General features: G+C 39.9%; 1 protein-coding gene across 1 annotated transcript in view; it reads left to right on the top strand.

Moving 5' to 3' along the window:
* Positions 1 to 23,505: 23,505 nt before the first annotated feature.
* Positions 23,506 to 27,478, top strand: part of LOC133624010 (uncharacterized) — a 93,406-nt gene continuing 89,433 nt past the window's right edge. Inside the window, exon 1 of the mRNA XM_072916188.1 lies at positions 23,506 to 24,722. Within this exon, the coding sequence (XP_072772289.1) occupies positions 23,682 to 24,722 (1,041 nt within the window). The 5' untranslated portion in view covers positions 23,506 to 23,681. The remainder of the gene's footprint in view (positions 24,723 to 27,478) is intronic.

Raw genomic sequence — 27,478 nt, forward strand, 5'->3', positions numbered from 1 at the left:
TGTTGTGGATCGGTGGAGGGAATACTTCGAAGACCTCCTCAATCCCACCAACACGTCTTCCTATGAGGAGGCAGTGTCTGGGGAATTCTGTGGTGGGCTCTCCTATTTCTGGAGCTGAGGTTGCTGAGGTAGTTAAAAAGCTCCTCTGTGGCAAGGCCCCGGGGGTGGATGAGACCCGCCCAGAGTTCCTTAAGGCTCTGGATGCTGTGGGGCTGTCTTGGTTGACAAGACTCTGCAGCATCGCGTGGACATCGGGGGCGGTACCTCTGGATTGGCAGACCAGGGTGGTGGTTCCTCTCTTTAAGAAGGGGAACTGGAGGGTGTGTTCCAACTATCGTGGGATCACACTCCTCAACCTTCCCGGTAAGGTCTATTCAGGTGTACTGGAGAGGAGGCTATGTCGGATAGTCGAACCTTGGATTCAGGAGGAACAGTGTGGTTTTTGTCCTGGTCGTGGAACTGTGGACCAGCTCTATACTCTCGGCAGGGTCCTTGAGGGTGCATGGGAGTTTGCCCAACCAGTCTACATGTGCTTTGTGGACTTGGAGAAGGCATTCGACCGTGTCCCTCGGGAGGTCCTGTGGGGAGTGCTCAGAGAGTATGGGGTATCGGACTGTCTGATTGTGGCTGTCCGCTTCCTGTATGATCAGTGTCAGAGCTTGGTCCGCATTGCCGGCAGTAAGTCGGACACGTTTCCAGTGAGGGTTGGACTCCGCCAAGGCTGCACTTTTGTCACCGATTCTGTTCATAACTTTTATGGACAGAATTTCTAGGCGCAGTCAAGGCGTTGAGGGGATCCGGTTTGGTGGCTGCAGGATTAGGTCTCTGCTTTTTGCAGATGACGTGGTCCTGATGGCTTCATCTGGCCAGGATCTTCAGCTCTCACTGGATCGGTTCGCAGCCGAGTGTGAAGCGACTGGGATGAGAATCAGCACCTCCAAGTCCGAGTCCATGGTTCTTGCCCGGAAAAGGGTGGAGTGCCATCTCCGGGTTGGGGAGGAGACCCTGCCCCAAGTGGAGGAGTTCAAGTACCTAGGAGTCTTGTTCATGAGTGAGGGAAGAGTGGATCGTGAGATCGACAGGCGGATCGGTGCGGCGTCTTCAGTAATGCGGACGCTGTATCGATCCGTTGTGGTGAAAAAGGAGCTAAGCCGGAAGGCAAAGCTCTCAATTTACCGGTCAATCTACGTTCCCATCCTCACCTATGGTCATGAGCTTTGGGTTATGACCAAAAGGACAAGATCACGGGTACAAGCGGCCGAAATGAGTTTCCTCCGCCGGGTGGCGGGGCTCTCCCTTAGAGATAGGGTGAGAAGCTCTGCCATCCGGGAGGAGTTCAGAGTAAAGCCGCTGCTCCTCCACATGGAGAGGAGCCAGATGAGGTGGTTCGGGCATCTGGTCAGGATGCCACCTGAACGCCTCCCGAGGGAGGTGTTTAGAGCACATTTAACCGGTAGGAGGCCACGGGGAAGACCCAGGAATATATATTTCATGGCATAATATGTCATGTCAAACATATAACACCTTTGTGACATGAAAAAACACAATTAAATCATGGCGTTTACTTTTTGATATTAATATAAAACTCAAAGCAGTTTGGCTAATGAAGATGAAGTCTAATAAACAAGCTTTGTTCTTCTCCAACAACGCCTCCTTGTAGTTCAGTGCAACAGTTTGGCCAACAAAAATAAAGACTAGTGACACCTCTCACATCGAATACACAATCTTCACAGCCAGCGTTCAATTCAATGAGATGACAAAACATTTGAGCTAGTATTGATGTTAATTGAACACTGATACATTTTGCAGTTAAATAAAGGAGAAGTGAACATCCCAGTAAAAAAAAAAACTTTATAAACAAGTTGTGACAACGTTCACGACACATCACCTGCTGCATGAATGGCCTTCCCAAAGTCGTGTGGACAATGCTGAAGAAACAAGTCTATGTCAGAAAACCAACAAATTTAGCTGAACTGCACCAATTTTGTCAAGAGGAGTGGTCAAAAATTCCAGCAGAAGCTTGTGGATGGCTACCAAAAGCGCCTTATTGCAGGTAAACTTGCCAAGGGACATGTAAGCAAATATTAACATTGCTGTATGTATACTTTTGACCCAGCACATTTGCTCACATTTTCAGTAGACCCATAATAAATTCATAAAAGAAGCAAACTGTTACGATCCGCTGCACGGATCATAGTTTGTTTATGTTTCTCGTCACATATGTTTTCAGCACATTTGATTTTGTTTGTTCAGTTGCCATGTCAGCTGATTACTTTCACCTGCCTCTGGTTAGTGTTCGGGACGCGCACCTGTTGCCCGGGCACTAATCAGAGGGCTATTTAGTCTTTGCTCTGGCCTCACTCTGTCTGGCTTCGTAGTTTGTTCCCATACAACTGTTAACGACTACTTTGATTCTGCTAGCTTTTCACGCTATGCTATTTGTGCCTGCTAGCTCCCATGCTAGTCCTTTTGTTTTGCCTTTTGTGCTACGTGCATGTCTTTTTGTTTGTTCACCATATGATTTATATTTAAAATAAATCATTTTCCTACCTGCAAGCTGTGTCCGAAGCCGTCTGCATCCTTGGGAGAACCACACCCGCATCACTATGCGACCCAGTCGTTTCACAAACTTCATGAATGTTTTTAGTGACCAATCACTACATCACAAAAAAATAGGAGTTGTAGAAATGATTGGAAACTCAACACAGCCATGACATGATGTTCTTTACAAGTGTATGTAAACTTTTGATCGTGACAGTATATATGCATGTGTATATGTATATATATCCATCCATCCATTTTCTACCGCTTATCCCTTTCGGAGTGGCGGGGGTACTGGAGCCTATCTCAGCTACAATCGAGTGGAAGGCGGGGTATGTATATATATATATATATATATATATATATATATATATATATATATATATATATATATATATATATATATATATATATATATATATATATATATACTGTATATTTATGTATATATATATATATATATATATATATATATATATATACTGTATATTTATGTATATATGTTCAGTTTAACAGTCCAGTTGTGATTGATTGAATGCCCTGAGAATTATACTGGACATTCTTTTGTAATTGCTACAAAATAACGTGTAGTATTTTGTTAATTTCTTTCCAAAAATATTTTTATTTTATAGATATTTTCAAAGCAGATGCTTAGGGCCCTCTGGCACCTCATGGAGGACCCATAAAATCGGTGCCTCTTAAGACCTCACTGTTGGCTTTGTACGCTCATGTTACTTCTCAACTAGTCTAAGTTGATGCTAATCGACCTGTTTCTTCTCCTTTTTACTGAATGTGAAAGCAAAAGTGAGTCCACAAATAACCAAATCGTAAAAGCAGAATAGAAAATGAAATCTGAATTGGTAAAATCTTATCTATTTCGATCCCAGCATGTGTTTGTCTTCTTGTGTCCTGCAGACGTCTGTGAAAAATATCGTCCACCTGAGCAGCAGGAGGGGTCCTCCAGTGTGGAGCAGAAGAGGTCACAGCACTTCCACGTGAAAGAAGAGGAGCCACAGCCCCCCCACATTAAAGATGAAGAAAAACAGCGGCTGTCCCACCACTTCATAGAGGAAGACAAGAGACACCTCATCAGTGTGAAGAGTGAAGATGATGAGGTCAAAGGTGAGAGTGAGGAGAAGAGAGAGGCGGAGCCTCCAAGCAGCAGCTCAACTCAACACATGACAACAGAAGCTGATGGAGACCACTGTGGAGGATCACAAGCAGACAAGCTCTTAGCTCCACTATCAGATAGTGAGGACACAACGTCACACTCTCCTGACACTGATGATGAAGACTCTAAAGATGATAAGACATGTCACACTGACAACACACACTTCACATGTTCTCACTGCGACAAAACTTTTAAATACCATTGTCGTCTAAAAAGACACATGAGAACACACACTGGAGAAAAACCTTTTTCCTGCTCAGAATGTGGAAAAAGTTTTGTAACAAATACACATTTGAAAATACACATGACAACACACACTGGTGAAAAACCTTTTTCATGTTCAATCTGCGGTAAAGATTTTACTCAAAGGTCCCAATTAAAATCACACATGAGAACGCACTCTGGTGAAAAACTTTTTTCCTGCCCAGAATGTGGTAAAAGTTTTGTAACAAATCAAAGTTTAAAAATACACATGAGTACACACACTGGTGAAAAACCCTTTTCCTGCTCAGAATGTGGTAAAAGTTTTGTAACAAATCAAAGTTTAAAAATACACACAAGAACACACACTGGTGAAAAACCTTTTTCCTGCTCAGAATGTGGTAAAAGTTTTGTAACAAATCAAAATTTAAAAACACACACGAGAATACACACTGGAGAAAAACCTTTTTCCTGCTCAGAATGTGGTAAAAGTTTTGTAACAAATCAAAGTTTAAATATACACATGAGTACACACACTGGTGAAAAACCTTTTTCCTGCTCAGAATGTGGTAAAAGTTTTGTAACAAATCAAAATTTAAAAACACACACGAGAATACACACTGGAGAAAAACCTTTTTCCTGCTCAGAATGTGGTAAAAGTTTTGTAACAAATCAAAGTTTAAATATACACATGAGTACACACACTGGTGAAAAACCTTTTTCCTGCTCAGAATGTGGTAAAAGTTTTGTAACAAATCAAAGTTTAAAAATACACATGAGAACACACAATAGGTGAGAAACCTTTTTCATGTTCAATCTGCGGTAAAGATTTTACTCAAAGCCCCCAATTAAAATCACACACGAGAACGCACTCTGGTGAAAAAATATATTTCTGTTCAAGCTGCAACAAAGGCTTCCGTCACCTAAACACTCTTACAGTACACATGAGAACACACACAGGAGAGAAAGTGTTGAGTTGCAGTGTGTGTGGTGAAAGATTCTCCTATAAGTACCAGTGTAAGAAACACAAGTGTGCTGGTGAGAACAGCAGCAGCAAATGAAGATGCAGGATTTGAAATAAACTGAACAATTTGACTGAAAAGGTGAGAATAAACAGTTCATAAAGTAAGTTACATACAGTTAACATTTTATGTATAGATGTTCATAATTCACTTTTATACTTATTCATAAAAGTGTTTTTGTATATGTTTTTTGAAATAATGAAGTGTTACATATTTTATTTTCTAATTGTGCATGATTCCATAGATTAACTCCTTTATATGACATACATATTTGTTTTACATGTTTTGTTACATTTTGTTTTTTACATGTTTTACACCTTTGCTTTTGAGTACACATAAATCCCTCTTAGTTCATATTTACTGGTTCACATCTGAAACATCTTCTGGACCACTTCTGGAAGCATATTATTATTTACTTTATACATCATTTGAGCAGTTGTCCTTAATACAATTTTAAAATGTGTGACTTTATGAATCATTAGTTGGGTCTCTATAATCCATTCTATTAATTGTCTTTATTACTCTCTTGTGTAATATGAATATTGTTGTGTGATTGTTTTATATGTATGTCCTCAGACCTTTATGCAATAAACAATGTATGCTTCAACTAAAGTTGGGTACAATAAATGTAGTTAATATTTGTGGGTATGTATTTTATTCTATTTATTATCGCAGTCAATTTTTAAAATGTTTTCTTCATATGACTTACATGTAGTTTCCAGCTTACTTCATCATCTAGACCAGGGGTCGGCAACCCAAAATGTTGAAAGAGCCATATTGGACCAAAAATACAAAAAAAAATCTGTCTGGAGCCGCAAAAAATTAAAAGCCATATTACATACAGATAGTGTGTCAAGAGATATAAATTGAATTAAGAGGACTTAAAGGAAACTAAATGAGCTCAAATATAGCTACAAATGAGGCATTATGATGCAATATGTACATATAGCTAGCCTAAATAGCATGTTCGCATCGATTAGCTTGCAGTCATGCAGTGACCAAATATGTCTGATTAGCACTCCACACAAGTCAATAACATCAACAAAACTCACCTTTCATGCACAACCTTAAAAATTTGGTGGACAAAATGAGACAGAAAAAGAAGTGGCATAAAACACGTCCTAGAAAGTTATACATGTAAACAAACTACGGTGAGTTCAAGGACCGCCAAAATTAGTAGGACAAAACGGCGCTCGCCAAATACTCGAATCAGTGAAGCATGTTTAATATAAACAGTGTGATTTCTAACAATTAGGGAGGTTTATGTCATGTTTGTCCTCCTACAGAAACCATATTAAAACAAAAAAATAGATTGTTTTCCCCTCATCTTTTTCCATTTTTCATACATTTCTGAAAAAGCTCCAGAGAGCCACTAGGGCGGCGATAAAGAGCCGCATGCGGCTCTAGAGCCGCGGGTTGCCGACCCCTGCTATAGACAATGTATTCAAGAATAGTGTTAATAATAAATATAAAGTTAGTAAAGATGTGAGAGTAAGAAGTAAACAAACCTGTTCTGTGTAACACAACTTGATGTTTTTCATGTTGTCGCTCCTTCTCCTCTTTTGTTGGACAAAGTTCCTCCTCGTACTCTGCTATCGTTCTTTCGCACATTTTCACACAATCACAACACTTTACACTCACACTTGATCTCTGCTTAGTGATGTGTTTTCATCACTTCCGCCTAGGGTGACCATTTCCATGACACCAAAAAGGAGGACATTATGCGGCATATCAATAAATTACTATGGTGTACATAGGACTCTGGTATACCTTATTTATAGTACAATTTTGAGTGGTTTAAAGATGATGTTTGTGTGGCTGAATAGGAAAAAATATTAAAGTCAAGTGTTTGTTAACAGTATTTGTATTTATTCAATACATTGTGGTGTTCAAAAAGTGACCACTGAGATGAATCTTTTCAAGTGCAGAGTGCCACAAAGCATAACATATGTAGTTAACATATATAATAAAAAGAAAAATGCCACAAAAAATGTTCCACATCAACATCAAGGCTGCTTGCTGCATATCTGGTTGCGTTATGCAGAATATGGGCCAAACAGTTTGCAGGGAGCACATCTTTTTGGCTCAGTTTCAGCTTCTGATACACACTGTTATGTTTGCCACAATTGACACTGGCATTGTCTGCTGCATATGCAGACATGTTTTTCACCTCTAAGCCAGACATCTCAAGTTTTGCCAGCAGCTGGTTTGTTATGGCTTCTGATGTTTCGTTGCTGTCACTATAAAAATCCAACAGGACATGTTGGATGCCTTCATCAAAGTGAAAATACCTTACCACAATGGGAAAACACTTGTTTGTTCCTTTATTTGAGGCGTCGGTTGCCACGGAAAAGGGTAGGTTGTTTTCTTTTATGTAGTCGGTATGTTCCTGTACCGAATAGTGAGCGATGACGTTCTCGCACAATGCCTTGGCTTTCGTTCGGCCACAGGCCATCCCTTTAGCTGTGGGATAGTCACTGAAAATCTCCCGGTCCACTTTCATGCCGCAGTCTAAACTTCTGTAGGACTGGTGATGCTTTACAGCAGTGGTTCTCAACCCTTTTTTCAGTGATGTACCCCCTGTGAACATTTTTTTAATTCAAGTGCCCCCTAATCAGAGCAAAGCATTTTTGGTTGAAAAAAAGAGATAAAGAAGTAAAATACAGCACTATGTCATCAGTTTCTGATTCATTAAATTGTATAACAGTGCAAAATATTGCTCATTTGTAGTGGTCTTTCTTGAACTATTTGGAAAAAAATATATAAAATAACTAAAAACTTGTTGAAAAATAAACAAGTGATTCAATTATAAATAAAGATTTCTACACATAGAAGTAATCATCAACTTAAAGTGCCCTCTTTGGGGATTGTAATAGAGATCCACCTGGATTTAGGAACTTAATTCTAAACATTTCTTCACAAAAAAAGAAATCTTTAACATCAATATTTATGGAACATGTCTACAAAAAATGTAGCTGTCAACACTGAATATTGCATTGTTGCATTTCTTTTCACACTTCTTTTTGACAGACATTTTAGTGAGGGTCAAACCATCATGGCATGGGCGAAACTCTGGGTTTATGGTAATGAATGGAATAGCCGACTTGATTTGATGTTCAGTTTATGAACTTACATTACATTACATACCCCAGGGTACCATTTGAGAACCACTGCTTTACAGCATGGTACACCTTGCACAGCTCGCAGCGGTTATCTAGTCATCCAGGGGCGACGAAACTTCACGAAAAAATTTCCTCATTGAAGAGGTGCCGCACGTTTATTACTTTTATGTTTATCCGTACCCGCATGCCGTTCAATTGCAGCTTTCCCCTGACTACTTACGTCGACATCACATCGACAAAGTGTGCAGAAGCCATGGAATGAGTCTCGGCTGCTTTTCGTTATAAATTCGTGCTCTAAAATGTGCACCTAAAATCTTGCCTAGGGCGCCAGATTGGTTAGGGCCGGGCCTGAACTGGGGCATCCACTACTCCTTGAAAAAAAGGTTTTCTGCACAATAAACACAACTGTTGGATTCCCCCCAACTCCATTTACTCTCTCAACATATGAATTAAAATACATTCTACATTTATTCAGCATTCCTTTATGTTTTATTGAATTTTCCTATTGTCGTGCAGTGGATAAAGGACATCACTTTTTTATTGTTTTAGTTTTTTTTACATCTACCCCGAAATATTATGGGCCAGATTACTACACTGGATGATGGACCACACCATGCACATTAACATATGGAATGTAGCCCATGTCAGCTCATCATGGGTCTGTCGCAAGGGGAGGGAATCGCACAAAATCTTGCAATTTGGTCAAAAACAGTAAATTAGCTCCGCTTCTTCCTACTCCTTCTCGGACATGTCCAAGTGTTAATCTGTGATGTACTTCAATAAAACGTTAAGCGTGCTGGGAACAAACTGTGCCAAACAACAATAATAAACAATACAGACTTTCCCTAATGTTAGAACACAAAACAAACATGGAGGCATAGCAACAAGTTTATGTGAATTAGAAACGTTAAAAAATAAAATAAAATCATATCACAGTTATTGGGACCAAAATATCACGGTTATCATAAATTATCACGGAATTGTCAAATGTGCTCAAAAATAACTAATACCTTGAAATATTTTAAAGGGGAACATTATCACAATCTCAGAAGAGTTAAAACCATTAAAAATCAGTTCCCAGTGGCTTACATTATTTTTCGAAGCTGAAATGCTAACATGAAAACAAGAGACCTTAACGTCTTTGCCCATAAAGAAACAACATACCCCAATCTAAATTTATACAAACAAATTGCTGTCTAAGCAATTAAGTTACTTAATTGTGCACATTGACCCACAAACTGTGGTCTCTTAGAATAGAATGATTGTTCTATATTAGAGGAATACCTCAGAAGACTGTGCTTTAACAGAGTTTTTTCCGAGTTTAAATATGTTTTCTGAATGTATAGTTCTTTATTTTCCGTAATTGCATGAGGACTTCAGGGGGTTGGACGTTAAACAAAAGACGCTATTCTCCCAAGCTTTTGATGTTTAAAGGGGAACATTATCACAATTTCAGAATTGCAAAAACCATTAAAAATCAGTTCCCAGTGGCTTATTATATTTTTCGAAGTTTTTTTCAAAATTTTACCCATCACGCAATATCCCTAAAAAAGCTTCAAAGTGCCTGATTTTAACCACCCGTCCATTTTCCTGTGACGTCACATAGTGATGCCAACACAAACAAACATGGCGCATAGAACAGCAAGCTATAGCGACATTAGCTCGGATTCGGACTCGGATTTCAGCGGCTTAAGCGATTCAACAGATTACGCATGTATTGAAACGGATGGTTGTAGTGTGGAGGCAGGTAGCGAAAACCAAATTGAAGAAGAAACTGAAGCTATTGAGCCATATCGGTTTGAACCGTATGCAAGCGAAACCGACGAAAACGACACGACAGCCAGCGACACGGGAGAAAGCGAGGACGAATTCGGCGATCGCCTTCTAACCAACGATTGGTATGTGTTTGTTTGGCATTAAAGGAAACTAACAACTATGAACTAGGTTTAAAGCATATGAAATACATTTGGCAACAACATGCACTTTGAGAGTGCAGACAGCCCAATTTTCATCAATTAATATATTCTGTAGACATACCCTCATCCGCGCTCTTTTCCTGAAAGCTGATCTGTCCAGTTTTGGAGTTGATGTCAGCAGGCCAGGGAAGCTAGGGTCGATATTCTTCTCTTGATCATCTTCGGTGGCATAAGGGACGGTGTGAGCCAAGACATCCAGGGGGTTTAGCTCGCTCGTCTGCGGGAACAAACTGCCGCCATTGCTTGCCGTGCTAGCGAGGTCCTTTGTCCCTGAATTGCTCACACACTCCGGCAGATTCAATGGGGGTCTGGCGGCAGATTTCTTTGACTTTATCGTTGGAAATGCATCTGCTTTGAGTGTCGCAGGATATCCACACATTCTTGCCATCTCTGTCGTAGCATAGCTTTCGTCGGTGTCAGGTTCAAACACTGATGACATCTATTAATCAGACAAAAAGCAAGGAATCAATCAGAGACAGAGTTCAATTTAGCACATGAGGAGAACGCATGGAGCCGGACCCTTAGTCACAGTCTCGCCCTACGCTCTAAGGTCCAGCTCTTGCGTCCCTCTTTTTATTCAGGAGTTCCACAGTCAACAATACTAAGGCCGCCTCTAAAAGGAGTGGTCACATATTTTATGCAAAGCAGGTCCAGGACGCGCGATACGTGACAGAATGTTCTGGGGGCCTTGCGCTTTCGCCCCGTCACCGCTTCGTCTGCGTGTTGGAATCTTATCTTGTTGAGGTCCTTGAAGTCTCTGCCTCGTCCGCGTGCCGTCATCCCATATTCTCTGAAGTCGGTTGAAGTCCTTGGCTGTTGGCGGGCTCAAACAAAGATAACATCTACAGCTGAGGCCACCCCTCAGACAAGAAGTATTTGTCCTTGCTCACATGAGAAGGTAATAGTTCTTCACTGCTCCGTGTTTCTTCATATTGTAAATATTCTTCCTAAACGTTCCTAGATTCTTGAAAAGTTAACCCAATATTGTTGTGGGTACAAGTGAGTAATTTGTATGCACAATTTCGGTTATTTAGACGTAGAGCGTCGACTGTGTGAATTGTTTGGTAGTATTTACGCATGGTGTTTGCATCACACAGGAGCAGATATCACTCCGCCAGAAAGTTGAGACCTGTGTGTGTGTGTGTTTCGTGTTTCCAACACAGGTATGTGGATTTGTGCATTATTATTATTTTGTGAGAAAACGTTTTTGTTAATGTAATTTAATGTATTATCATTATTATATGAATGAATGTTACTTCCTCTTCCTTCGGACTTTTGAATGAGAAGGAGCAGATATCACTCCGCCAGAAAGTTGAGACCTGTGTGTGTGTGTTTCGTGTTTCCAACACAGGTTGCCAATAAATACTGAACCGACGGCATGGTGAAGTGTCTTTTATTTAAAAAAAGTACACAACGCAGAATAAGACTCACTACATAGACACCATGAAAACATACATTTAGAATGAATCGTTCATGGCTTGCCCATCACTATGACTCTTTGGCCCCGCCCCTAAGTGACGCATGCGTGGAGGATATGCGCTTTGCAGCAAAGTCCGCCTTGACTCCACACACGCTTCTAAGCCTCGGCACATCTCCTCACATCGCTACTAACTACACTTTATTCATCCTCCTGTTTTCAAGAAACCTCAAGTTGTGTTACACAGAACAGGTTTGTTTACTTCTTACTCTCACATGTTTACTAACTTTATATTTCATCATTAACATGAACATGACGTGTTAGACATGATTGTTATTGTGTTATTAATGTGATTATCAGACAGCAGTCATTTCCATTAGATAATGTTCAAATATAGGTGATTTGGCACACTTATAATTAAAATAACAAAAATAATGTTGTTTTTCATCAGATATGTACTAGTATTGTATATGTGGATGGGGGCCCTGCTTTGGAAATAATGTGTACCCCTTTCAGAGATCACATTTAGTTCCACTTCAAACATTCACATGATCCACAATGAGATGAGATGGTATAAAGTGAACAGTTCTGGAACTTTCTAACTCGTTGGAAGCGCGATGTATGAGCAGACGCCGTTTGGGTATAACAAAATGGTGTCTGCCAATGTAGTTTACAATGTCACTACGTCAGTAGTTGTCAAACTTTTATCACCAAGTACCACCTCAGAAAATACTTGGACTTCCAAGTACCACCATCATGAACAACATTAAAATACAGTAGCATAGTAGGCCTTAATTATTCATTAAAAACAAGGAAGACACGTTATTTAACAAGTATATTTAATATTTTTAGTTACTGTAACATTACACACAGTTTGAACAGTAACACTGTGTTTGCATGTAGGAAAATAAAACACTGTATTTAAATAATGAAATAATATTTGGCGTACTACTAGGTCAGGGGTCGGCAACCCGCGTCTCCGCGTCTCTTTGATCACTCTGATGCGGCTCAGCTGCATACTTGCCGACCTCCCGATTTTCCCGGGAGACTTCCGGATTTCAGTGCCTCTCCCCGGGGCAAATATTCTCCGAATTTCACCTTAACAATAATATTAAGGGCGTGCCGTGATGGTACAGCATTTAGCGCCCTCTACAAGCTGTACAAACAGCGTGCCGGCCCAGCCACACGTTGAATGAGGCTTCTGCTTGCACACGTACGTAACAGCAAGGCATACTTGGTCAAAAGCCATACAGGTTACACTGACGGTGGCCGTATAAAACAACTTTAACACTCTTACTAATAATGCGCCACACTGTGAACCAAAACCAAACAAGAATGACAAACACATTTCAGGAGAAATGTGTTTGTTTAATGTGTTTTTTTTAAGACAACATAAACACAACAGAACAAATACCCAGAATCCCATGCAGCCTTAACTCTTCCAGGCTACATTATACACAAACCCCCGCTACCACCAAACCCTGCTCACCCACACATCAACCCCCCCGCCCCCTCCATGCATCGGTTGAGGTGGGCGGGGTTTGGTGGTAAGGGGGGTGTGTGTGTATAATGTAGCCCGGAAGAGTTAGGGCTGCATGGGATTCTGGGTATTTGTTCTGTTGTGTTTATGTTAAGTTAAAGTTAAAGTACCAGCAAAATTTGTCCTCTGCATTTGACCCATCCCCTTGTTCACCCCCTGGGAGGTGAGGGGAGCAGTGGGCAGCAGCGGTGCCGCGCCCGGGAATCATTTTTGGTGATTTAACCCCCAATTCCAACCCTTGATGCTGCGTGCCAAGCAGGGAGGTAATGGGTCCCATTTTTATAGTCTTTGGTATGACTTTGGTTTGAACTCACAACCTACCGATCTCAGGGCGGACACTCTGTTGTGTTACGGTGCAGATGTTCTCCCGAAATGTGTTTGTCATTCTTGTTTGGTTTTGGTTCACAGTGTGGCGCATGTTAGTGAGAGTGTTAAAGTTGTTTTATACGGCCACCGTCAGTGTGACCTGTATGGCTGTTGACCAAGTATGCCTTGCTGTTACGTACGTGTGCAAGCAGAAGCCTCATACAACGTGTGGCTGGGCCGGCACGCTGTTTGTACAGCTTGTAGAGGGCGCTAAATGCTGTGCCATCACATCACGTCCTTATTATTGTTGTTCGGGTGAAAATCAGCAGACGTTTGAGAGAATAGTTGCCCTGAAATTTGTAGTCTCCATGAAAAATCGTGAGGGTTGGCAAGTATGACACTGTCAAGCGCCATTCATATAAAACTTGCGGGACGCACTAACATTACATTTTTATATTAAGGTGCGGGCCGCGTGTCTGGTTTATACATAGCACAAAGCAAAAACAAACTTTGTATGCAGTGTTATTTCATTTTAAACTTCAAAAGAGTTTTGTGACTCCCATTGTTTTCTTTCATTTGTGAAACTGGTCAAAATGGCTCTTTGAGTGGTAAAGGTTGCCGACCCCTGCCCTAAAGGGACATGGGTACAAAAATGTTTTAGATATGTATCTGGTGCGCACCAGTTAGTTTCTAGGATGCAACTTCCTCAGTTGACCTCTGACCTGGTCCACAGAGATGACTAATGTCTGCGTAGAGGTGGAGGAGGAGTAGGAGAGTGCAGCCATGGCTGGGGGGGAGGTGTGTTGAGGGGAGAAGAAGAGGGTGTGGCTGCGATGAGGAGTGGGGGGTGAACCGGTTGAAGAAGTTTTCATCTCATCGGCCCTCTCTATTGTCCCCCCTACTGCTCTGGTCTTTGTCTTGTGGCCTGTGATGGTTTTCACACCTTCCCAGACCTCCCTCATGTTGTTCTGCTCCAGCTTCTTCCTGTAGCTGTCCTTAGCCTTCCTCACGCGTCCTTTCACCTCCCGCTGTGCTGCTCTCATTGCCTCCCTGTCTCCACTCCTGAAGGCAGCTTTCTTCTTGTTGAGGACAGCTTTAAAGGGGAACATTATCACCAGACCTATGTAAGCGTCAATATATACCTTGATGTTGCAGAAAAAAAGACCATATATTTTTTTAACCGATTTCCGAACTCTAAATGGGTGACTTTTGGCGAATTAAACGCCTTTCTATTATTCGCTCTCGGAGCAATGACGTCACAACGTCAGCAATCTGCCATTTTCTCACTTTCATTGGTGTGTTGTCGGAGGGTGTAACAACACGAACTGGGACGGATTCAAGTTGCACCAGTGGCCCAAAGATGCCAAAGTGGCAAGAAATTGGACGTTTGTTCCGCACACTTTACCGACGAAAGCTATGCTACGACAGAGATGGCAAGAATGTGTGGATATCCTGCGACACTCAAAGCAGATGCATTTCCAACCATAAAGTCAAAGAAATCTGCCGCCAGACCCCCATTGAATCTGCCGGAGTGTGTGAGCAATTCAGGGACAAAGGACCTCGCTAGCACGGCAAGCAATGGCGGCAGTTTGTTCCCGCAGACGAGCGAGCTAAACCCCCTGGATGTCTTGGCTCACACCGTCCCTTATGCCACCGAAGATGATCAAGAGAAGAATATCGACCCTAGCTTCCCTGGCCTGCTGACATCAACTCCAAAACTGGACAGATCAGCTTTCAGGAAAAGAGAGTGGATGAGGGTATGTCTACAGAATATATTAACTGATGAAAACTTTATTCATTACTCGCGGTTTTACGTAAATTATTATACATAAACTGTGTTTACCAATAATTTAGCTTAAAAACATTTATTTTTTTCAATCATTCGAGTACATTCGGGTAGTCTTGTGTAATGCAGTATTTTGTGTCTATTTAGGTATGGTTAACCTCAGTGCTGAAATCGTGGAAGAATATATGTTCTTAGCGTGCCTGAAATGGTCTGTCTGCACTCTCAAAGTGCATGTTGTTGCCAAATGTATTTCATATGCTGTAAACCTAGTTCATAGTTGTTAGTTTCCTTTAATGCCAAACAAACACATACCAATCGTTGGTTAGAAGGCGATCGCCAAATTCGTCCTCGCTTTCTCCCGTGTCGCTGGCTGTCGTGTCGTTTTCGTCGGTTTCGCTTGCATACGGTTCAAACCGATATGGCTCAATAGCTTCAGTTTCTTCTTCAATTTGGTTTTCGCTACCTGCCTCCACACTACAACCATCCGTTTCAATACATGCGTAATCTGTTGAATCGCTTAAGCCGCTGAAATCCGAGTCTGAATCCGAGCTAATGTCGCTATAGCTTGCTGTTCTTTCCGCCATGTTTGTTTGTGTTGGCTTCACTATGTGACGTCACAGGAAAATTTATAACGATGGTTAAAATCAGGCACTTTGAAGCATTTTTTAGGGATATTGCGTGATGGGTAAAATTTTGAAAAAACTTCGAAAAATAAAATAAGCCACTGGGAACTGATTTTTAATGGTTTTAACCCTTCTGAAATTGTGATAATGTTCCCCTTTAACCTCCTGTGTTACCCAGGGTTTGTTATTAGGGTAGCACCGAACAGTCTTAGCAGGGCAGGTCACGTCTACGCTGAAGTTGAGGTCATCCGTAAGACAGTGAGTCAGACCATCAATGTCCTCACCATGTGGAAACTGTGTACCATTTGTCTGTCACAGAATGACATCACACTAAGACATTCAGTGGCAGTTTTCCAGTGTTTATCAGTGATTTTTCTTTAGAATTTTGGTACAGTAAAAACCTTTTAAACAAAGTGTTTGCTAGTGAAATTTTCTGAAATTTGTAGCTATATTTTTGCTATCGTTTACATTTTCGGAGTGTATAATATTGTTTTTTAGAGAAATGCTTTGACATTTTGTTATTATTGTTAATATTATCTGGAATAAATTTTTGGCAGCAGCAAAAAGGCCATTTGGGTGGTTTTTAGCTCTAAAAGGGGTATTTCAACAAGTAAACAGTACAGTAGGTACTTGATTTATATATATGCATATATATATATATATATATATATATATATATATATATATATATATATATATATATTAGAGCTGCAACAACTAATCTATTAAATTCGATTATAAAGATAGTTGGCGATTAATTTAGTCATCGATTCGTTGGATCTGTACTATGCGCATGCGCACAGGCTACGTTTTTTTTAACCTTTATTTATAAACTGCAACATTTACAATCAGCTGAGAAACAATAATCCAAATAATAGGGGTGTAACGGTACGTGTATTTGTATCGAATCGTTTCGGTACCGGGGTTTTGTTTCGGTGCGGAGGTGTACCGAACGAGTTTCCACACGGACATATTAAGTAACGTACTGCACGTTGTGTAAACAATACTCAAAATGCCGGACATTTGAGGCATTTAAGAAACTCCGCCCGGACAGCCCCGCAAAAGAGGACATGTCCGGGGAAAAGATGAGGTATGGTCAGTCTACCCTAGCCCGTTAGCTGCTAGCATGTTAGCAGCAACCGGGCTAGGTCCTGACCATACGTCCTCTTTTCGCCGGACATGTTCTCTTTTGCGGGGCTGTCCGGGCGGAGTTTCTTAAATGCCTCAAATGTCCGGCATTTTGAGTTAGGGTTGCGTGTATTTTCAATGTACGTTCAGGGTTAAGAAGGGGTTAAAAACAAAATAACAGCAGCATTGGTTAGGGAGGGGCAGAGACAGAGAGAGAGAGAGAGAGTTGTGAAAAACGCGCATGCGTCGCCAGGCTCTGCTTTTTATCGATACATTTATTAGATTAAATGTTTTATTATCTATAGCAGTGGTGTCAAAAGTGTGCATTTTTGTTACATTTCCCTTGTTTTATTTGGCAAGTTGAAAGAACATGGCACCAGTATGCTGGTTTTTAAAAAATAAAATACTGGAAAGAATAGAAATGTAGTTTGTCTCTTTTATCCGATTAGTAATCGATTAATCGAAGTAATAATCAACAGATTAATCGATTATCAAATTAATCGTTAGTTGCAGCCCTAATATAATGTAATGTATTGTGGGCAAACAGCTCAATTTTTGTTTCATCTGACATCACATGGACAAAGATAAGACCTTCTGGAGGAAAGTTCTGTGGTCAGATGAAAAAAAAATGTAGCTGTTTGGCCACAATACCCAGCAATATGTTTGGAGGAGAAAAGGTGAGGCTTTTAATCCCAGGAACACCACACCTACCGTCAAGCATGGTGGTGGTAGTATTATGCTCTGGGCCTGTTTTGCTGCCAATGGAACTGCTGCTTTAAATGGGACAATGAAAAAGGAGGATTACCTCCAAATTCTTCAGGACAAGCTAAAATCATCAGCCCGGAGGTTAGGTCTTGGGCGCAGTTGGGTGTTCCAACAGGACAATGACCCCAAACACACGTCAAAAGTGGTCAAGGAATGTCTAAATCAGGCTAGAATTAAGGTTTTAGAAAGGCCTTCCCAAAGTCGTGTGGACAATGCTGAAGAAACAAGTCCATGTCAGAAAACCAACACATTTAGCTGAACTGCACCAATTTTGTCAAGAGGAGTGGTCAAAAATTCAAGCAGAAGCTTGTGGATGGCTACCAAAAGCGCCTTATTGCAGGTAAACTTGCCAAGGGACATGTAAGCAAATATTAACATTGCTGTATGTATACTTTTGACCCAGCACATTTTCAGTAGACCCATAATAAATTCATAAAAGAAGCAAACTTCATGAATGTTTTTAGTGACCAACAAGTATGTGCTCCAATCACTACATCACAAAAAAATAAGAGTTGTAGAAATGATTGGAAACTCAAGACAGCCATGACATGATGTTCTTTACAAGTGTATGTAAACTTTTGATCGTGACTGTATATATGCATGTGTATATGTATATATATCCATCCATCCATCCATTTTCTACCGCTTATCCCTTTCAGAGTCGCGGGGGGTGCTGGAGCCTATCTCAGCTACAATTGGGTGGAAGGCGGGGTATGTATGTATATATATATATATATATATATATATATATTATATATATATATATACATATATATATATATATATATATATATATATATATATATATATATATATATACTGTATATTTATGTATATATGTTCAGTTTAACAGTCCAGTTGTGATTGATTGAATGCCCTGAGAATTATACTGGACATTCTTTTGTAATTGACACAAAATAACGTGTAGTATTTTGTTAATTTCTTGCCAAAAATATCTTTATTTTATAGATTATTTTCAAAGCAGAATATTGTCCTTAGGGCCCTCTGGCACCTCATGGGGGACTCGTAAAATCTGTGCCTCTTAAGACCTCACTGTTGGCTTTGTACGCTCATGTTACTTCTCAACTAGTCTAAGTTGATGCTAATCGACCTGTTTCTTCTCCTTTTTACTGAATGTGAAAGCAAAAGTGAGTCCACAAATAACCAAATCGTAAAGCAGAATCGAAAATGAAATCTGAATTGGTAAAATCTTATCTATTTCGATCCCAGCATGTGTTTGTCTTCTTGTGTCCTGCAGACGTCTGTGAAAAATATCGTCCACCTGAGCAGCAGGAGGGGTCCTCCAGTATGGAGCAGAAGAGGTCACAGCACCTCCACGTGAAAGAAGAGGAGCCACAGCCCCCTTACTTTAAAGATGAAGAAAAACAGCGGCTGTCCCACGACTTCATAGAGGAAAACAAGAGACACCTCATCAGTGTGAAGAGTGAAGATGATGAGGCCAAAGGTGAGAGTGAACAGAAGTGGAGCTTCAGGATGCGGACGGAGGAGCCACAGCCCTCCCACATTAAGAAGGAAGAGGAATACCCACTGATCCCTCATTTTAAAAAGGAAGCAGAGGACCCACTGACACCCCATTTTAAAGAGGATGCGGTGGATCCACTGACCCCTCTCATTAAAGAGGAAGAGGAGGAACACAGCATCAGTCAGCAGGGAGAGCATCTTGAAGGACTGGAGGAGGTTGATGTCACCAAGATGCCAGTGACTGGTGTCCCTGTGAAGAGTGAAGGTGATGAGGTCAAAGGTGAGAGTGAGGAGAAGAGAGAGGCGGAGCCTCCAAGCAGCAGCTCAACTCAACACATGACAACAGAAGCTGATGGAGACCACTGTGGAGGATCACAAGCAGACAAGCTCTTAGCTCCACTATCAGATAGTGAGGACACAACGTCACACTCTCCTGACACTGATGATGAAGACTCTAAAGATGATAAGACATGTCACACTGACAACACACACCTTACATGTTCTCACTGCGACAAAACTTTTAAATACCATTGTCGTCTAAAAAGACACATGAGAACACACACTGGAGAAAAACCTGTTTCTTGTTCAACCTGCGGTAAAAATTTTAATCAAATGGGCCATTTGAAAATACACATGAGAACACACACTGGAGAAAAAACGTTTTTCTGCTCAGAATGTGGTAAAGGTTTTGTGTTAAATCACATTTTAAAAGAACACATGAGAATACACACTGGAGAAAAACCTTTTTCATGTTCAATCTGTGGTAAAGATTTTACTCATCGTCAAAGTTTGAAAGGCCACATAAGAACACACACTGGAGAGAAACCTTTTAGTTGTTCAGTCTGTAGTAAAAGTTTTATACAAGGACAGCAATTGAAAGCACACACGAGAACACACACTGGTGAAAAACCATACTCCTGTTCAAGCTGCATCAAAAGCTTTCGTCTCCTAAACACTCTTAAAGTACACATGAGAACACACACAGGAGAGAAAGTGTTGAGTTGCAGTGTGTGTGGTGAAAGATTCTCCTATAAGTACCAGTGTAAGAAACACAAGTGTGCTGGTGAGAACAGCAGCAGCAAATGAAGATGCAGGATTTGAAATAAACTTTCTAACAACATCAGCACATATAACATGTGTGACATCATTGTTGTGTGTGTAACACAATCTTGTTATTATGATTCTAACATTTATAGATTAGACACTTCAGGTTAGTGCTTTTATTTCAGTCAAGTACATGAATTAATATACACATTTGTGTACTTTAAAATCAAAATGTAATGAATAAAATGCTAAAGTTGTTGATAAACAAGCAATTATTTTAATAATTAAATATGGTCATTTTAAATGAATTATGATCATTTAAAATTAATTATTTCAAATATGTTTATTTTAATGTATAATTCTAAGGCTGGATGTAATAAGGAGTCAGAAAAAATACAAATAAAAATACAATTAATTTTGACGTTTTTAGCAAAATATAGTAAAAATGTATTTGGTTTTTTATTTTTTTAATTAGTAAATATATTTATTTTTAGGTAAGATAAACATAATAATACAATTTATCTCTAGTATGGATGATTTAGTTCTTGTCACCCTGTTGTCTTCCCGTCTGAAAAAAGGCTGTCCTCACTCAGGTCCGCATGGAGCTGGAGGGGGCGTGGCCTCCAGCTCCGGCTGAAAATCGGGAGATTTTCGGGAGAATATTTGTCCCGGGAGGTTTTCGGGAGAGGCGCTGAATTTCGGGAGTCTCCCGGAAAATTCGGGAGTGTTGGCAAGTATGTATGCCAATCAGACAAGAAGCAAGGAAACATGCAAAAACAGAGTTCAATTTAGCTCGAGGAGACACGTGTTTTGGGCTGTACTCTAGCTACAGATCCAAACTACGTTCTAAAAAAAAGCCCACGTGCCTCCTCTATTTATTAGGAAATGGCCCTATTCCATCAGGTGACTGAGAGAAGGGGGGTAATCTCGACAACTCCAGTAAGACACAATATATGGTTATACAAAAATGCAAATATGTTGACACTTGGTGCAATCGTCCAGTCTCTGCTTTGTCTGGTCTTGGAACAAAATGTTCGGCCTTGGCAGCCAGCAGGCCGAGTCTGGACACAACACCGATAAAGAGGCTAGCAATCTTTCGGATTGCTACCTCTGCGCAAATACAAAAATACCATTTCATCACAAATTGACAATACTTTATAGTATGGCCCTTAAGCATAAAGTTATGATGATAATATTGTCATGACTTGATCCTGGGTGTTTGCTTTTCCGGGATGCAACGGAAAATTGGCTCGGGCGAGACGGGAATGTAAGTACATAATTTATTTTATAATTACTAAAACAAAAAGAAGTAAACAAAAGGCGCGCACAATGGCGGAGAACAAACTATGAAACCAAAAAGACTATAAACATGGAACAAAAACTGATTTTGGCATGGGACATGAAGCAGGATCTAAGAGGATGAAGAGTGTGTAGAGCATAATTGTGGGATGTCGTCAGAACGACAAACTGAAAACAATGAACTTAAATACTATAGACATGATTAACGAAAACAGGTGCGTGACTCAAAACGTGAAACAGGTGCGTGACGTGACAGGTGAAAACTAACAGCAGCATTGGTGAGGGAGGGGCAGAGACAGAGAGAGAGAGAGAGAGTTGTGATAAACGTGCATGCGTCGCCAGGCTCTGCTTTTTATCGATACATTTATCAGATTAAATGTTTTATTATCTATAGCAGGGGTGTCAAAAGTGTGCATTTGTGTTACATTTTCCTTGTTTTATTTGGCAAGTTGAAAGAACATGGCGCCAGTATGCTGGTTTTAAAAAAATAAAATACTGGAAAGAATAGAAATGTAGTTTGTCTCTTTTATCCGATTAGTAATCAATTAATCGAAGTAATAATCAACAGATTAATCGATTATCAAATTAATCGTTAGTTGCAGCCCTAATATAATGTAATGTATTGTGGGCAAACAGCTCAATTTTTGTTTCATCTGACATCACATGGACAAAGATAAGACCTTCTGGAGGAAAGTTCTGTGGTCAGATGAAATAAAAAATGTAGCTGTTTGGCCACAATACCCAGCAATATGTTTGGAGGAGAAAAGGTGAGGCTTTTAATCACAGGAACACCATCCCTACCGTCAAGCATGGTGGTGGTCGTATTATGCTCTGGGCCTGTTTTGCTGCCAATGGAACTGGTGCTTTAAATGGGACAATGAAAAAGGAGGATTACTTCCAAATTCTTCAGGACAAGCTAAAATCATCAGCCCGGAGGTTAGGTCTTGGGCGCAGTTGGGTGTTCCAACAGGACAATGACCCCAAACACACGTCAAAAGTGGTCAAGGAATGTCTAAATCAGGCTAGAATGAAGGTTTAAGAATGGCCTTCCCAAAGTCGTGTGGACAATGCTGAAGAAACAAGTCTATGTCAGAAAACCAACACATTTAGCTGAACTGCACCAATTTTGTCAAGAGGAGTGGTCAAAAATTCAAGCAGAAGCTTGTGGATGGCTACCAAAAGCACCTTATTGCAGGTAAACTTGCCAAGGGACATGTAAGCAAATATTAACATTGCTGTATGTATACTTTTGACCCAGCACATTTTCAGTAGAGCCATAATAAATTCATAAAAGAAGCAAACTTCATGAATGTTTTTAGTGACCAACAAGTATGTGCTCCAATCACTACATCACAAAATAATAAGAGTTGTAGAAATGATTGTAAACTCAAGACAGCCATGACATGATGTTCTTTACAAGTGTATGTAAACTTTTGATCGTGACTGTATATATGCATGTGTATATGTATATATATCCATCCATCCATCCATTTTCTACCGCTTATCCCTTTCAGAGTCGCGGGGGGTGCTGGAGCCTATCTCAGCTACAATCGGGTGGAAGGCAGGGTATATTATATACTGTATATTTATGTACATATGTTCAGTTTAACAGTCCAGTTGTGATTGATTGAATGCCCTGAGAATTATACTGGACATTCTTTTGTAATTGCCACAAAATAACGTGTAGTATTTTGTTAATTTCTTGCCAAAAATATCTTTATTTTATAGATTATTTTCAAAGCAGAATATTGTCCTTAGGGCCCTCTGGCACCTCATGGGGGACTCGTAAAATACCGTATGTGCCTCTTAAGACCTCACTGTTGGCTTTGTACGCTCATGTTACTTCTCAACTAGTCAAAGTTGATGCTAATCGACCTGTTTCTTCTCCTTTTTACTGAATGTGAAAGCAAAAGTGAGTCCACAAATAACCAAGTCGTAAAGCAGAATCGAAAATGAAATCTGAATTGGTAAAATCTTATCTATGTCAAACCCAGCATGTGTTTGTCTTCTTGTGTCCTGCAGACGTCTGTGAAAAATATCGTCCAACTGAGCAGCAGGAGGGGTCCTCCAGTATGGAGCAGAAGAGGTCACAGCACCTCCACGTGAAAGAAGAGGAGCCACAGCCCCCTTACTTTAAAGATGAAGAAAAACAGCGGCTGTCCCCCCACTTCATAGAGGAAGACAAGAGACACCTCATCAGTGTGAAGAGTGAAGATGATGAGGTCAAAGGTGAGAGTGAACAGAAGTGGAGCTTCAGGATGCGGACGGAGGAGCCACAGCCCTCCCACATTAAGAAAGAAGAGAAATACCCACTGATCCCCCATTTTAAAAAGGAAGCAGAGGACCCACTGACACCCCATTTTAAAGAGGATGCGGTGGATCCACTGACCCCTCATTTTAAAGAGGAAGAGGAGGAACACAGCATCAGTCAGCAGGGAGAGCATCTTGAAGGACTGGAGGAGGTTGATGTCACCAAGATGCCAGTGACTGGTGTCCCTGTGAAGAGTGAAGGTGATGAGGTCAAAGGTGAGAGTGAGGAGAAGAGAGAGGCGGAGCCTCCAAGCAGCAGCTCAACTCAACACATGACAACAGAAGCTGATGGAGACCACTGTGGAGGATCACAAGCAGACAAGCTCTTAGCTCCACTATCAGATAGTGAGGACACAACGTCACACTCTCCTGACACTGATGATGAAGACTCTAAAGATGATAAGACATGTCACACTGACAACACACACTTCACATGTTCTCACTGCGGCAAAACTTTTAATTACCGTAGCAATATGAAAGTACACATGAGAGCACACACTGGAGAAAAACCTTTTTCATGTTCAACCTGCGGGAAAGATTTTAATCAAATGGGCCATTTGAATACACACATGAGAACACACACTGGAGAAAAAACGTTTTTCTGCTCAGAATGTGGTAAAGGTTTTGTGTTAAATCAAGTTTTAAAAGAACACATGAGAACACACACTGGAGAAAAACCTTTTTCATGTTCAATCTGTGGTAAAGATTTTACTCATCGTCAAAGTTTGAAAAGCCACATGAGAACACACACTGGAGAAAAACCTTTTATATGTTCAGTATGTTGTAAAAGTTTTATAAAAAGTCAGCATTTGGAAGTACACATAAGAACACACACTGGAGAGAAACCTTTTAGTTGTTCAGTCTGTAGTAAAAGTTTTATACAAGGACAGCAATTGAAAGCACACACGAGAACACACTCTGGTGAAAAACCATACACCTGTTCAAGCTGCATCAAAAGCTTTCGTCACCTAAACACTCTTAAAGTACACATGAGAACACACACAGGAGAGAAAGTGTTGAGTTGCAGTGTGTGTGGTGAAAGATTCTCCTATAAGTACCAGTGTAAGAAACACAAGTGTGCTGGTGAGAACAGCAGCAGCAAATGAAGATGCAGGATTTGAAATAAACTTTCTAACAACATCAGCACATATAACATGTGTGACATCATTGTTGTGTGTGTAACACAATCTTGTTAATATGATTCTAACATTTATAGATTAGACACTTCAGATTAGTGCTTTTATTTCAGTCAAGTACATGAGTTAATATACACATTTGTGTACTTTAAAATCAACAGAAATGATTTGAAGAGGTGAGAATAAACAGTACATAAAATATGTTACATACAATACACATTTTGTGTAGATATTCATAATTCACTTTTATAGTTATTCATAATAGTGTTTCATATATGTTTTTTTTTTAAATAATGAAGGGTTACATATTTTTAATTTTTAATTGTAGATGATTTCATTGATGAACTCCTTTATATGATGTACATATTTGTTTTACATGTGTTCATACCTTTGCTTTTGAGTACACATAAATCCCTCTTAGTTCATATTTACTGGTTCACATCTGAAACATCTTCTGGACCACTTCTGGAAGCATATTATTATTTACCTTATACATCATTTGAGCAGTTGTCTTTTATACAAGATCATTTACTTTTAAATGTGTGACTTTATGAATCTTTTGTTGGGTCTCTATAATCCATTCTATTAGTAGCCTTTTTTACTCTCTTGTGTAATTTGTGTGATTGTTTTATATGTATGTCCCCAGACTTTTATGCAATAAACAATGTATGCTTCAACTAAAGTTGGGTACAATAAATTTGTGGGTATGTATTTTATTTTATTTAGTATTGCACTCTACATTTTTTTTAGGTTTTCTCTATGATTTATATGTAGTGTGTCAGGTTCAAACACCGATGACATCTACCAATCAGCATACTTGCCAACCTTGAGACCTCCGATTTCGGGAGGTGGGTGGGTGGGGGCGTGGTCAGGGGTGAAACGGGGCGTGGTTAAGAGGGGAGGAGTATATTGACAGCTAGAATTCACCAAGTCAAGTATTTCATACATAAATATATATATATATATATATATTTATATATATATATATATATATATATATATATATATCCTGAAAATATGCAAACAAAACTGTGTTTAGATAATTGATACTTCAAACTTGCATAAATATAACATGAATATAACATAACTTGGCTTCTGAGAGCTTCAAAATGTAATGAATAAAATGCTAAAGTTGTTGATAAACAAGCAATTATTTTAATAATTAAATATGGTCATTTTAAATGAATTATGATCATTTAAAATTAATTATTTCAAATATGTTTATTTTAATGTATAATTCTATGGCTGGATGTAATAAGTCAGAAAAAATACAAATAAAAATACAATTAATTTTGACGTTTTTAGCAAAATATAGTAAAAATGTATTTGGTTTTTTATTTTTTTAATTAGTATATATATTTATTTTTAGGTAAGATAAACATAATAATACAATTTATCTCTAGTACGGATGATTTAGTTCTTGTCACCCTGTTGTCTTCCCGTCTGAAAAAAGGCTGTCCTCACTCAGGTCCGCATGGAGCTGGAGGTGGCGTGGCCTCCAGCTCCGGCTGAAAATCGGGAGATTTTCGGGAGAATATTTGTCTCGGGAGGTTTTCGGGAGAGGCGCTGAATTTTGGGAGTCTCCCGGAAAATTCGGGAGGGTTGGCAAGTATGTATGCCAATCAGACAAGAAGCAAGGAAACATGCAGAAACAGAGTTCAATTTAGCTCGAGGAGACACGTGTTTTGGGCTGTACTCTAGTTACAGATCCAAACTACGTTCTAAAAAAAAGCCCACGTGCCTCCTCTATTTATTAGGAAATGGCCCTATTCCATCAGGTGACTGAGGGAAGGGGGGTAATCTCGACAACTCCAGTAAGACACAATATATGGTTATACAAAAATGCAAATATGTTGACACTTGGTGCAATCGTCCAGTCTCTGCTTTGTCTGGTCTTGGAACAAAATGTTCGGCCTTGGCAGCCAGCAGGCCGAGTCTGGACACAACACCGATAAAGAGGCTAGCAATCTTTCGGATTGCTAGCTCTGCACAAATACAAAAATACCATTTCAGCACAAATTGACAATACTTTATAGTATGGCCCTTAAGCATAAAGTTATGATGATAATATTGTCATGACTTGATCCTGGGTGTTTGCTTTTCCGGGATGCAACGGAAAATTGGCTCGGGCGAGACGGGAATGTAAGTACATAATTTATTTTATAATTACTAAAACAACCCTTTTGTGTGAATGAGTGTAAATGGGGGAGGGAGGTTTTTTGGGTTGGTGCACTAATTGTAAGTGTATCTTGTGTTTTTTATGTTGATTTACAAAACAAAAAAACAAAACAAAAAAAACAATACCAATAATAAAAAAAACAATACCGATAATTTCCGATATTACATTTTAATGCATTTTTCTCTAGAAATAATCCTAAATGAAATACAATGACTTAGTTTATATTATTGTATATACTAGGTCATAAAATCAGTGTCAGTTGAGTCGGTCCATAGGTTGCCTGTAGGGATTTTTAATGTCCAGCAGATGTCAGTATTTAGTGACACAGTATCAACACAGTATCAATACAGTTATGCAATGTGTCGAAACGCTTCATGACGCCTCATCAACCCATCACTACTGACCACACACGGCCCGCACGGCACGACAC

The sequence above is a fragment of the Nerophis lumbriciformis genome, linkage group LG26, assembly GCF_033978685.3.
Source record: "Nerophis lumbriciformis linkage group LG26, RoL_Nlum_v2.1, whole genome shotgun sequence".
NCBI lineage: Eukaryota > Metazoa > Chordata > Actinopteri > Syngnathiformes > Syngnathidae > Nerophis > Nerophis lumbriciformis.